Source organism: Lates calcarifer, linkage group LG24 (assembly GCF_001640805.2).
Source record: "Lates calcarifer isolate ASB-BC8 linkage group LG24, TLL_Latcal_v3, whole genome shotgun sequence".
NCBI classification, from domain to species: Eukaryota; Metazoa; Chordata; class Actinopteri; family Centropomidae; genus Lates; species Lates calcarifer.
Genome location: NC_066856.1, coordinates 824,879 through 838,930, shown reverse-complemented (window position 1 = coordinate 838,930; position 14,052 = coordinate 824,879). Strand labels below are relative to the sequence as shown.

The window sequence follows — 14,052 nt, the reverse complement described above, 5'->3', positions numbered from 1 at the left end:
CTCTCAGCGAAGGTCAAAGACACACCAGAGCTAAAAGAGCAAAAACCAGCTGACTCAATCTGACATTTCTGACAAAGTGTTGTAAAACTAAATATTGCTCAGCAACGGGACCTGGGATGTACCTGATAATTTTTACAGTTAGAACATGCAGATCAAATATTAAATATGTTCAATCATATCTCATGTTTTCATGTCTTAAACTGTTTTTACAGCTATTTTTAAAAACTATAATAGATTCCACTGATCGCACATAATCTGATCAGCTGCTCCAAACATCAGCCCTCAAACACTGAAAGGTTTTAGATCCAAACGTAATCCATATCTTTAAAAGTAGACTGGTGCCATTTAGATATTTATACACATGTGATTCTTAGCAATGTTTAACCACTGGAGTGATTTCAAATGTCCTTTAAGTAAATATGTTTTGTTATCCTCTTATACTGTACTGTCTATCTGCACACAGGCCTGTTGTGGTATAAAAAGACAGCACTATATAACATACATAACATTCTCTTACAAGTGACATTTAAAAGTCTCATACAGGAATTAGATTTCTGTCTGTGTTGAATCACAGACTTACCAGATACATTTTGCAAAGAACATAACACTTACTTATACTTAGATATCAGGACTAGTAAAGGTCCTCGGACTGATCCCTGTGGAACACCACAGGTAACCACACCTGGATCTGACAATGTTCCATTAACATCTACGCACTGAATATGATTACTAAGATTTAAACCAATCAGCGCTGGTACACACCCATCTATCTCCCAGTTTATCACAGAAAACTGTATGATTTACTGTGCTGGAGGACAGTTAAAACCAGGCCTGTGTTTAAACACGTGTCCATATCAAAGGAGGTCCACATTAAGGAGTCTATCTGCACTGCTGCCTGGTTGTTAATGAGCATGTGACAGCACTGCGATATGTTCTGAAACATGTTCCAACTACAACCTGAAAAAACTGTAGCTTTAAACCCGCTCACAGATTTCTGGATTTCACTCTCACTAATTAGTAGAAGCTCATATTTACCATCTTCCCCAGGACATTGAACGCAAAAACCCAGCCGTTGCGTCACTGTCCTTTGGTTGTGGGGATTGTAGTCTCTTAAACCAAGTGTCTGTCGTACAATTGTCTATGTGAAACTACAAGTTCCAGATCTGTCAGTGCGGAAGTAGAGGAACAAAACAGAGTGAGGCTGCAGCAGCGCGGAGGAGAGAATGTCTCGTGTTGCTAAGAAAAGAAAATTAGATAAAACCCGTCAGGACAGACTTTACTTTGACAGCTACTCCGATGTGACCATCCACGAGGAGATGATAGCGGACCACGTCCGGACCAACACGTACCGGACTGCGATCCTGAGGAACAGTGAGTCCATCCGGGGGAAGGTGGTGCTGGATGTCGGAGCAGGAACCGGCGTTTTGAGCGTCTTCTGTGCACAGGCCGGAGCTAGGAGGGTGTTCGCGGTGGAGGCCTGCTCCATCGCTGAGCAGGCGGTGAGGATAGTCCGACACAACAACCTGCAGGACCGGATAGAGGTGATCCGGGGCACGGTGGAGACGGTGGACCTCCCGGAGTCGGTGGACGTGATAGTGAGTGAGTGGATGGGGTACGCCCTCTTGCACGAGTCCATGCTCAACTCGGTCCTGTACGCGCGCGACAAGTGGCTGAAGCCGGGCGGCCTCATCCTGCCGAGCAGAGCCGAGCTCTACATCACACCTGTCAGTGACCCGGTGGTGGAGGACCGGCTGCACTTCTGGTACACCGTCAAAGACCAGTACGGCGTCGACATGTCCTGCATGTCCGACTTCGCCCGGAGGTGTATCATGAACTCCGACATCACGGTGAACTCGGTGTCGGTGGAGGACGTGCTGTCGCACCCGGCCCGCTTCGCCGAGCTCGACCTGTACTCGGTGACCGCGGAGGAGCTGCGCTCGGTGAAGGGCCAGTTCAGGTGCGAATCGTTCGGCTCGGCGGCGGTGAACGCTCTCTGTGTTTACTTCACGGTCACTTTCCCCTGCCCGGACAAGCCGCAGCCGCTCGTGCTCTCTACGTCCCCGTTCAAACCAGAGACGCACTGGAAGCAGGCGGTGCTGTACCTGGACGCCCCGGTGGACGTGGTGCAGGACACGGTGGTTAGCGGAGAGGTCAGCATGTATCCGTCTGAGGACAGCGCCAGACATATATGTATCCACGTGGACTACACAATAGGAGAGCAGAAGAGACAGTCCAAGACCTTCTCCATCCCGGACTGGAGCTCAGAGGCTCAGCCCTGATGTGAGCAGACTCTGTAACATCACCTGTCACTGATCTCACCATACCGTCTCAGTGTGGACTCACTGTACAGCAGAGACTCTTCAGACCAGTCAGGGAAATTATTAACACTCTCAGTTTAACATTTAGTGCATTTCTCTGAGCAGGACTACAGTTCTGGTTGTTTTCACACCTGAACATCTCCTCTATGCATTGATGGAAACCTCACTGCAGCAGACGGACGTGTTTAGAAAGCCAGTCTGATGTGTTTGTGTTACTTATTTCGTGTCAGAACGTTGCAGTGGCGTTGAGGCAGAACATTTCTGTATTCCTGTCACAGTGGAAACAGCATCTGAACCAGAGTTTAAGCTTCACAGGAGACTGAAACTCTCCCGACAGTCAGACTGGAGGAGTAGCTGTAGGTGGGTGTGGAGCTCCTTAAAGCAGAGTGAGGCAGGTTTCATTACAAAGCTGTTGAATAAATTCAAGGCCACGCTGCAGACATCTGATATTCTAATAAATTCAATCATGCATATTGTGTGGAATCTGATCAAAAAGCTGCATTCAGATGAGGATGGGCCGATATATTGACTTGGACTGGACTGTGGTCAGGGAGGAGGCTGCGTCGGACAGGAGGTGCTCCACTCTGGCTGCTTCTCAGTTACTTTTTAATGAAGGAACAAATTGGCTCATTGTTTTGGTTTAAAACCAGCACACACTGTCGTCTGTTGACACAAACTACCAACTTAATTAAAACTTACTATTCCTCTTCAGCGTTGTGCAGCGCAGCAGAGGTTGTATTGTTTCCTCTCAGCCACTGTGGGCACAGCTTCACTGGGTCTGAGGCAGCGAGCTGAGGAGTCATCCTGTAGTTTTTATCATTTTAACAGGCTGCAGCAGCCAGGGATAAATCTTATTTTCTAAAAGTTAATAGTTTGATGTAATTGATTGGTGATAATGTGATGGTATGTGGTCACTGATTCAGAGTCAGTTCACAGTGAGTGTTTGGATGTGTCTGTTACAGCTGATGTTACAGAGATGGAGTGTCCTCTGTGTGTAAAAGAGAAATTGTTTGTTTGTGTTCATTGCTGAACAAATAGGTCATAATAAATGTTTGAATATTTCATGTTTCCTGAGTCTTCTGATTCCTCTGTGTTTCTTCATTGAGGCAGTAAATCTTCAATGTTAATGCGTAACCTGAATCACAGGAACCAGCAGGTTTAAACACACAGTTACTGTTGTGACAGTGAACTTCAGACATGGGTCTGTGTCCTCTCTGTGGGAGCTGTGTTAGCTTTTATCAGCTAAAGTAAAGTACTTATTTTGTTTACTGTCTGTATCTGAGGGATGGGAGATAAAACTTCAGAATAATAAAAATGTTGGTCAGTGTTTTATATGACAGTATTACAGGTGCTGATGTTGAGTTTATTTATTTATTTGTCTTTAAATAAGAATGGTCGCCATGACGACTTTTTTGCTAAATAAACACAAAATAAAATACCATTTTATAAACTTTAATAAAGATTTCTTACCTTGACTTTTATTAATGTTAGAAAATATGTATGTAAAAAGAGTCTGAGATTAAATTTGAAAAGTAATGAATATTAATATGTTTTTGTATGATGAACATTTTGCTGTTGATCCTGACCTGTCTACAGCAGCAGCAGCGCTCTGTCTCTGTAGGTGCATTATTGTTTTTTCTCGTGAGATATTATGTCAATCTCAGGTCAAACCAAAGACAATGAGTTGATTAAACCTTTATGTAACATAAGTAGAGACTGTGCTGATTGGTGCACTGACTAAGCCATAAGCTGTGGCTCAGTGTTTGAACATAAAGCACCTTTCTACACTGTAATGACACTCAGAGATTGTTGAAGTCTCATCATCAGTTGAAATATGGTCGTCATTTGCTTCAGTTTCATCAGTACAAATGTGAAGCTGCTCTCTAATGAACACATTTGAAATTAATCATCAGCTGCAGTGTCCACAAATCAGGAGCATTGTCAGTCAGGCTGGTAAAGAGTAATGATGGCTAAGTCACATTTTGTAACTTCTGGTCTCCATTTGGATTGAGATTAATAATACGACCCACATTTAAAGTTTCACAGGTTGTTGTGTGGCTGTCATACAACATCAGATTCTGTTGGACACATTTGAAGATGCTTTAAGGTGTGAAAGCCTGTTGGGGTGAGATACACATAATTCACATACTTTGCCTTTTTACATGTCCTGTGATTTATTCATCTTGTTGTTAAAAATAATAATAATAAAGTAATCCTTCAGAAACAAACACTACTTGAACTTAAAACCTAACCATAGAAGCAGGAAGAGTAAACAAATAAGAAAACACATCCAAAGGCTGCTGACTGCCTTTTCACAGTGAAATAAAACAAACTGATGAACTATGTTAGTGATGATCATAATAAATAGAGAAAAGGCAGCTAAGTTGTTTAGTTATCTGAAGAGTAAATCTGGCCTTAAACTGTCTCGAATGGTTTTCTTGACCCTAAATGTTCTAATAATGTAGAAACCTTGGCACCAAACCTCCAGTTAGGAAGTGGAAATGCCAAATCCTTCATCTGAGTTTGATGCTGAGTTTATGTGAGATTGTAGCTCAGCTCTGAAACATGAAGCAGCCAAAGACGTGACTCATGAGGCGTGAGTGTCAGTCACCTCATCACTATCTCACCACTGATGATGATAATGAGCTCAAAAACTTTATAGACTTTGTCTTCCGCAGAGGATTCAGTCACCTGATGCTCTGTCATAGATACAGGTAGACAGAAATGTGCCCTGTGCTCAGTGTACAGTACAGTAATCAGACTGTGATGTGTGTGATCAGTGTGAGTACATTAACAGTAAGAACTTCATTAAGTCTCTCCTGTCACTGCATGCTGTGGACAGGAGGCACCATATGGAGCCAACTGACCAACTAACTGCTCCTTTGGAGCATTTTTCATCTCTACTATAAAATACACTGAATTAGCATTTCTATCTGCTGGCCAGGCCATTTTACAAGTTCATACAGACATCAAGACACTGAGTTAGGTGTCAGATCACAATCTGAACACAGTGAAGGACACAGTCGACAGGAAAATACAGACTTCAATACATGTAGTTGAACATGTGACCAGCCCACTGTATTTGTTGTTTAATACATGTCCTTACTGACACAGTTTTACCTTTAAACTACAGGACACTCCAACCCAGTATCTTAATGACTGTAAGAGCTTGTAAAAATGGACTAGCCAGCCATGTAATATTGAAGTTAATATAGTGTCTTGTCACACTGGGCTGATTGGTGCAGTTCATGGTCCTAAAGGGGGCTTAATTCTTGCATGTTAAATGCATGTTAAATTAGCATTTAACCTTTAGTTTTGTTGTGTATGATCACATCTTGCATTTTAAAATTATGTTTAAGCATGTTTGGAATCAGGAGTCTTCCACTGTATTGCTGACTCACAGACTGTGTCTACACTATGTAAATCATGTTCTTGTCTTGGACTGAATTAATAATCCATGGCTGTGACCATACCTGACTGATGTTTGGCAACAATGATCTGACCTGAAACGTCATTGTCTTGCAGTAAGAGGGATGTACAGGGTGAGGTGGTAACTTCCAGTGAGAAAATCTGTAATAAATCCATACAAGAAGAACAAATCCAAACTCTTTGAGTCAGACGAAATTCTGCTCTTGCAGCCACAGAGGCTGAATCTCTTCTCAGCTTCTACAGGTGCCAAAAAGAAAACCCCGCAGGCAGAACAAAGGAAGGTGTCCAGAGAATGGAAACGTCAGATGCAGCGCAGGCAGCCGCTGCTGAGCCCAGAATCACACTCAGTGCATGCATGGCCACTCTCGGCTGCTAAATGCTAAACTAATTGTGATCCATTCCTGCCTGAAATGATTTGGAAACCATTAGAAACAAGTGTTGAAACTTGAAATGGGATTATTTGTCTTGTATCACACAGCAATTTAGGAGCCAATCAATAGACAATGTGCTTAATCTAACTGATTTCAAGACTCATTGTTCAGCAGAGGGCGACTGAAGCAGACAGATGCAGTCATCTTCAGAGCCTGTGATTCACCTTTTTACAATGAAAGTGACAATTAGTGAGTAGGAATAAATGATGTGATCAAATACAAAAGCAATGTTTTGTTGATATGATAATGTTTCCAGTTCAGCACCTTGAAGAGCCCTGAGGATGAGACAGACAGTCTGGGACCAGACGTGCACAGTGCAGACAGATGATTCAGCCTCTTTGAATTTTTCAGCATATTTAAGTCAAATCAGATAAAATTGTGATTTGCTGCTACTTTACACAGAACATCCCATTATACAAAATTCCTCACAGGGTTTTAAAAATTAACTGAAAATATAAAAGTATAATTGAATAAATCAGTTTCCCTTATCACAGCTTTAAAGAATGATAGACAACAGTCAATAAAGCCTCTTAGATTCTTGAATAGCAGGAGATTTGCTGTAAACAGACTGTGCTGCATGGTCAGCTCAGGATATTTTTTCCTCATTTTCTTTTGGCTCAAACTCCTTTAGTCAGACAGAAGACATACATGGACCGCTACAAAGTTTCATGCACGGAAGGTTTTATTTATTGTGTCACCTGCTGCTAGAATTCACCTCCTTTCTGCCAAAGGATCAGCTTGTCAGGACACAGCTGATGCAGATGCTGAGTATTTTACATCATGTGTGAAGTTCAGTTTCAGTTTCATCCAATCACATCAACAGCTTCAGCTTCTCTTACACATGTATGTTAACACACTGATTGTTTCTGTCCTGTTAAAATGTTTCTGGAGTTCAGTCAGAGAGGTTTGACTTCCAAAGTCCTGTTTCTCAGTTTTCAATAGACAGACTAAATCTGTTTTTCAAGAGAGACCTGGCCAAGAGTGCAGCAAAAATGAATACAAGCAACATGAAGAGGTAAAGACAACTGTCACACACCAGCAGAGAGTTGGATAATATTCAGTTAAGATGCGCATGAACATGTTTGGTTTTCCAAAACTATCTGAAGTAAAGTAAAAGCAATAACCACAGGAAACATCTACACACCCAATGACCGTGATAGTCAGTCAGCAGTAACCACAGTCCAACTGACCAACATGTTGAGATACTGGAGAGGTGCCTTCGATCAGAGCAAATCAAATGTTGGAACGATGAAGAAAATATCACTTTTTGTTGATTTTGAGAGTTGGTAACATGGTTTAAACAGACTGCTGTGGTCAGTTAAGTGACAATGTAAAAGAACCTGCAGTTAGGTGGTTTTTACGTGACAGTGGTAATATGGGTTTGTCCTTGAGCTGTCAGCCTCTAAATGCTGAGAACACAGAGTGCAGCTCCTCACATCCGTGTTGTTAAACTCCTCTTACAAGGCTCCTATTGCTCTGAAAATTAGGAGAGGGTTTTATTTAATGTCAATCAGCACTGATGTTATAACAAGCTGATATTAGAAAACGTATAATACATCATTAGATATTTTACTATATCACAAAAGTGGAAATATGTAAACCAGTCCACACATTGTAAAATTGAGGATTCACTGTATAAAACATTCAACACCTCACTGTCACCTGAATGAAATGAAATCGTGCCCTCAGTGGCAAAAAGCATGAATTATACATTTGAAACTGAAATAAGAAAAGTGTAACTCTCCATCGTGTAATTTGGTTTGATTGGAGATAACTGTCGACAGTATTTAAATTCCTGCAGGAATTAGTTCCTGTTGGTGTTTTTAGTGACAGAGTAACAAGCATATCTAATTCTCTGTGGGTCATAAAGTATGAATGGTGCTAAACTTTGGTCATCACATAAAAACTGAAGAATCGTTGACTGTGTTTCTGCAGTGTCATTTTCGATCGCAGCTGAAACCTGACTGGACTCTGGTGGCACACAGTATCTAATCATGGCCGCTCATTCATCCTTGTATGCTAATGACACCATGAATAAGCCAATAGGATTCAATTCCCATAGTTGGTTACAGTAACCGATATTTCTGTCAGCATTTCCTGTGAGGACAAATTGGGAACATGGTATTGACAAAAGCTAATTTGTGGACCAACCTCCAGAGATGTGGACTTCATTTCTCTGGGGCCCAGCAGGTCCGACCATTTGTCATCATTATCATTAGCAGCAGGAACTGACCCATGTGCCTGCTGCTAAACCCCAGAATAACTCTGTCCAACTATATGTCCCTGCAGTTTTTTCTCTACAGTAATAAAACAGTACGCTTATTTAAATGAGACACAGTATTTGTTCTGGCCCCGAACTGCAAAAATCTCGGTCGAGAAAGCCGCTGCCTATCACAAATGTATCCAGCTGGAAGCGTTGAGGTGTGACTTCACGGACGGACACACACTGTACAACAAGGACAGATCTGGATGGTGCCTGTTAAGAAAGTAAATCCCAAATCACTCACAGGACCACGTAAATCTGACCAGGATGGCCTCGATTCACAATCAGCCCGAGGCAGACGGCTCTCAGCTTGTGACCAAAGTACAAATCCACCAAACTGTGTGGCCACCCCTCCTCCTCCTCCTCCTCCCCACTAATCCTTTTTCAATCATGCACTTTTTGGATTATGCATCTATGTAATTCTTCTCAGGTATTGTTTTATAACTTAATATGATATTTCAATTTGGGCGAGTTGGGTTATGGGTTTAGGACACTGTGCAGGATTGGATAAGCAGCAGAGGTCTGCAGGCAGCAGATTGGAGCAGAGGGTTAGTGCCAGGCTGAAAGAAGCGTGATAAACCTTTGACACAAAGTCCAAACATAGCAGGTGCATAAAGGTGGTGAGACTGACCTGATTCAGTCCTTCCAAGGTGTCCCATACTGCTGCGTCAGCCCTGTGTTGTGTCTTGTCTCCCAGTAGAAGTTTGGATGCTCTGTGTCGTCACACACACACAGAAGTAAAGATAGTAACTCTGAAGCTGCCATCTCGATTCACCTTGTCCATATCATGCTAGCATTATATCAAAAGTCCACAAAGACTTCAAAGTCTACAACGTTTCCTGGCACTGATTGTAAAGAAAAACACCTCCACTGAATTTGTATCTGTGCATGTCCACAAAATATGGACTCTATACAGACAAGAGGCAAAACAAACTTCATACTGTTTAATGAAATATATTATTTTTGTATCTTAAACATTCATAAATTTGCCATAGTTTTGAAGTCACATTCACTCAAGTGCTGTACTGCACAATTTCGAGGTACATGATACTCGACTGCTTCCATTTTATATTACTTTATATTTCTACTCGACAACAAAATATCATACTTCTTCCTCCTCAACATTTATTTTACACATTAACTTAGTTTGGAGATTAAGATTTGACAGGCAGAACTTAAGATCAGTTGAAATATGGTGTGGTTTCGTAGATTAAACTGTATTTACATCATTTGGTAGATCTAGTGCTGCCATGATATAGTTCTACAGAATAACTGTCCACTTTGACTTCAATGGTCAGATACAACCAGACATTCAGTATAAACACGTCTATGAGGAGTGACACATTTCCTCATGTTATATCATCATATTCCAACATATGCATCAGTAATAATATCCATGAGTAATGCAGTATTTTCACATTATTGTACTGATACTTTACTCAGGAATCCTGAATCCTTCTTTCAGTACCACCCTGTGTTTTGTGCAAATTTGCCTGAACTTGCATTTGTCTGTCCCAGCCCTGCACATGTTTATATTTAGGCAGATAACATAGCCATATTTTACAACATAAAAGTCCTTTGTACACAAGCTTAAAAATTACTCAGTGAGCATTTTATTAGGAACACCTGTACACCTGCTTATTCATACAATTATCCAATCAGCCAAACACATGGCACTAGTGCATTAAATCCTGCAGACCTAGGTATAGGTCCTAGGTATATAGTTATGGCCACAGTTTACCATCTTCTAATGGCTACTTCCAGCTGGATAATGCTCCATGTTACAGTGAGTTCAGTGAACTTCAGTGGCCTCCCCAGTGCCCAGATCTGAATCCAGTCAGATCACCCTCAGGATGTGGTAGAACAGGAGGTTGGCAGCATGAATGTGCAGCTGACAAATCAGCAGAAATGATGTGATGCAGTCAAATCAACATGGAGGAGAAGTTTCCAACATCCGGAGGAATCCAGAGCAAAGAGCAGGAACTAGCCAGTGTTACTGTGGTGTTCCTAATAAAGTGCTCACTTAGTCTATAATAGTTCCTTATGAATAACTTGCCCTCCCATCCTCCTCCCTCCACTCCGTCGACTAACAAACACACTCCTCTGGATGAACGCAACATTACCCTCCATAAAATCCAATACCTGTGAGCCTGGCGTCGCAGGGATGTGCAAAAAGAGCTTCAGCCATCAATTTTCTAATAACCATTGTGAGATGTGACATGAAGGAGAAAAAAATGGAAACTTTACAACACACAAGGGTGGAGGTGAGATATCGGAACAGGGAGCCACGTGATTATTGGTCTGTCAAGCTAAAGAGCCATGTATTGAACCCACTGATGGATCTGAAAGCACATGGTTGTGTGTGTCTGTGTGTGTGTGTGTGTGTGTGTGGGAGTGTGCTTGTCTTTGTGTGTGTCATCCAAATACATCCTTCTTTCATTCTCCTCGCTGACCTCCTGTTTGACACAGTTCTACCTTAACACTTTAGTACTTTAGCCTTTTATTGGTGCCTGTTTTCATTTCCAGAGTCAGTGAACACATGTGGTCTGCCTGAGCTTAGTGTTTCTAGGCCTTGGAGAAAAGACAGAAAAGAGCTTAACAGAGTGGAGATGAGCTTCAGAAATGTACTGTGAGTGCACATATTATACAGTATCATTGTAGTGAGTCAATAAGTGGGAATTAAATGTTCTCTTTGGTAGCTTTCCACTGTGTACTCCTCTTTCTTGTTGCTGAGTGAATTAGAAAAAGAGGTTCATGTCAGGCAAGTTGCCCTTGGGCTCACAGAGGAGAGAGAACGAGAGAGGCAGCTGCGTGAAGAGCTGTCTTCTCCACAGCTCAGATAGTCGGCACAGTGTCCTTAACCTCCCCACTCTGTCACAAATAAACTTGAAGATGATGCAACTAGCAACATATTTTATATTTTACAAAGCAAATTGCAATTAATATTTGCTGCTTATTCTCTTCACTGCGTGTTTCTGTTTGATTCCTTCACTGATTTGCTTGCTCAAGCCTCTACTGTAGATTGTTACTGTACCAGAGATCTGAGAATGTTCCAGCTTCAATAGAAACTGCTTAATGTAACTTTAAAAGTCTCTGTGTAGCAGTTTGAAACATCTGAATATTTTTATCAAATCAATTATCATCCCCTTGAATAATGACTCAGTGATCAAAGTGATTGGCAGCTTCTATCTGCCAACAGTTACTCAACATTAAAACCCACATTTACCACAGTATCTGCTGGGGTTTACATCATCCTGAAATGATGTACCCCTCGGTCTTTCCCCGCTGTTTTGTGTAATAAAACAACCTCACTTTACTTCATGAAGCAGTTGAACAGAATTCCCGCAGCTGATGTAAAGCTGCTGCTGTCGATCAGATGTGTATGTGATCTGATGATATTTAGAAACTACAAGTGTTAAAAACTGTGATATATTCTAAATGAATTCCAGCGGTTCCAGATGTGCACGGTCTGGTCTGCTCTCAGCTGCTGCTCACGGGCTTCAGCTAAGAAATAAACTTCAGGTGAAAGTCAGTTGTCAGAGGCTCACCGCCTCATTGTGTCTGAGAGCAGTGAGCCTGGTCACTCTGTCTCTGAGGCTCGTCTCAAGGAGCCACCTGGAACCAGATTTTATTCTTTTATCGCCTCATTTTACTCTTACTCTTGTTAAAACGTTACATCAGGCTCGGAGGGATTTTTTCTTTTCCCCGTCGTCTCCACTTGTGTGTCCGGCTCTAGGTGACGTCGCCTGGGTACCGGGAGCTCTCCTGCATTCCCCGGGAGCGGCGGAGACAAGCGGGTCGCTTCTAACGGCGAGTCTCCGGTTCCTGCGCCGAGCTAAGATGTCCCGTTTTAAAGCGGATTTATTTGATTGCAACAGGCTACGTGACCGACTGTCCTCGACGGTATGAAGCTCTGAAGACCAAGGTGAGAGGCTTTGGCAGCCGATTTCTTTTCATTTCATTAATCTCCAAGTGGAAGCTGGGGCGCGTAAAGTTTTGAAGCTTTCGCTGCGACGCGCTCCGAGTGGGTGGTCAAACTGAGCGTCGTGATTAGAAAAAGTAAGACGACTATTTGGAGAACAGGTAGTATTTTCTCAGTTTATCTATTCTTCTTTCGTTTCGCACCCTACATCAACTTAAAGGAAAATTACTGATCAACACAGGCGGCACGTTTGGTTCGATAAGCAGAGAGAAAACAGGTGCAGCTCCCGGTGCTGTTGTCTCCGGACTCTGTGAAGGGCAGAGCTGTTTTACACTTTCTCTGAGCAAAGTGAATTTGTTCAGTTTAGTGCATCGCTCACCTGAATACCAGAGAAAATAAAGGGGGTCGTGGACGCGCTGTGGGCGCACAGGTCCACACCGGAATGTGCTCTGCATTTTCACATCTTATAGTAAGTCTGTTGGAATGAGTCAGTGCTGCTGTGTGCTGATAATAACACAGAATTCATTGTCATTTGGAAACAACAGAGCACAGTTCTCCAGTCATCCAGCTGGATTTTCTCTTTCTCTAAATAAACATTCATATTTAATCCTTATCTCATCTTTTAAAACCAGCCTCCCTCTGGTAAAAAAGAGACTTAGACGCACGTTCTCTTTCTATCTCTCCGACAACATCTTTGACTGTTGAAGCATCAGCACAGGTCAGGCTAGTGTGTGCGGGGGTGATGAGGGCCTCTCTGGGCCTATAGATGCTGCACACAGACCGTAAACATGGACACATTCAGCTGTGTGGAGCCTCGTCAACCTGCTGTGAGGTTAACCTGTGCGCCAAGTGCCATGACCTGACTCCTTCACACCCTCCTCTCTCCCCCTCTCACGGTTTGTAGGAATCAATTAAGGTGAGAGAATGTGCTTCGCCCTCTGCCTGGTTAAACAGTCTCTCTCCTTTTATTGGGAATTTTATTGGATGGTGCAGATGAAGGAAAAAATAAGATGGGATTATTTGAAGCCCTCTTCGTCAGTCGTTGATCCACTTTATCCCGAGAAAACCACGCGAGTTTATAACAGCGGATCTGAGAGTGTGGATATAAAAAGATAATAAATAAATGAGCCCGTTCTCCTGTAGATATGAATTAGTTGCTCAGTTAACCACGGTCAATGTAAAGCTTTGTTTTTTGGACGGGCGCATTCACCGGAGAGACGTCATTATTATTTTATGTTGTGTTATGTTGTGATGTTCACCTTCCCTTTATTTATTTAGAGTTAAACACACTGGATGAGCTGAGACTGTTAAAACCTGAACCCAGGTTACCCACATTTTTTTTATCCACATGACAGAGAATGTGGAAGATTTAGGCAGTATTGTGAATTCTTACAAATAATTCAAATATTACATTTAATTTATTAGATAGAAATAACAATAAGTAATAAACAGAATGAAGCACTAAGATTTGGTCATTTGAGAGAAACAAATACATGAAGACTTTTGGATGTCCACTGATAATCACCAAGAATCAGAGAATTTCCTCCTCCTGTTTTACCCGGATGCAGTCATTCCTCTGAGACCATTAACACCCGCATCCGTTGGATAATTTAACGCGAGCAGGTGAACTCCACCAAAAGAGGTTCAACTACAGGCGATTCTCCTCCCTCCTGAGTTTCTAACGGGTCC

The 14,052-nt window shown here is 42.2% G+C and overlaps 1 protein-coding gene across 1 annotated transcript; it reads left to right on the top strand.

Annotated features, from left to right (window-relative positions):
* The first annotated feature begins 1,152 nt into the window (after positions 1 to 1,152).
* Positions 1,153 to 3,379, top strand: prmt6 (protein arginine methyltransferase 6). The gene has a single exon (XM_018698187.2). The coding sequence runs from the start codon at positions 1,224 to 1,226 to the stop codon at positions 2,277 to 2,279; it is 1,056 nt and encodes a 351-aa protein (XP_018553703.1). The 5' UTR covers positions 1,153 to 1,223; the 3' UTR covers positions 2,280 to 3,379.
* The last annotated feature ends 10,673 nt before the right edge of the window (positions 3,380 to 14,052 follow it).

Bases quoted from the DNA above. Each gene is read 5' to 3' on its own strand.
- prmt6 (XM_018698187.2), top strand. From the start codon at position 1,224: ATGTCTCGTGTTGCTAAGAAAAGAAAATTAGATAAAACCCGTCAGGAC.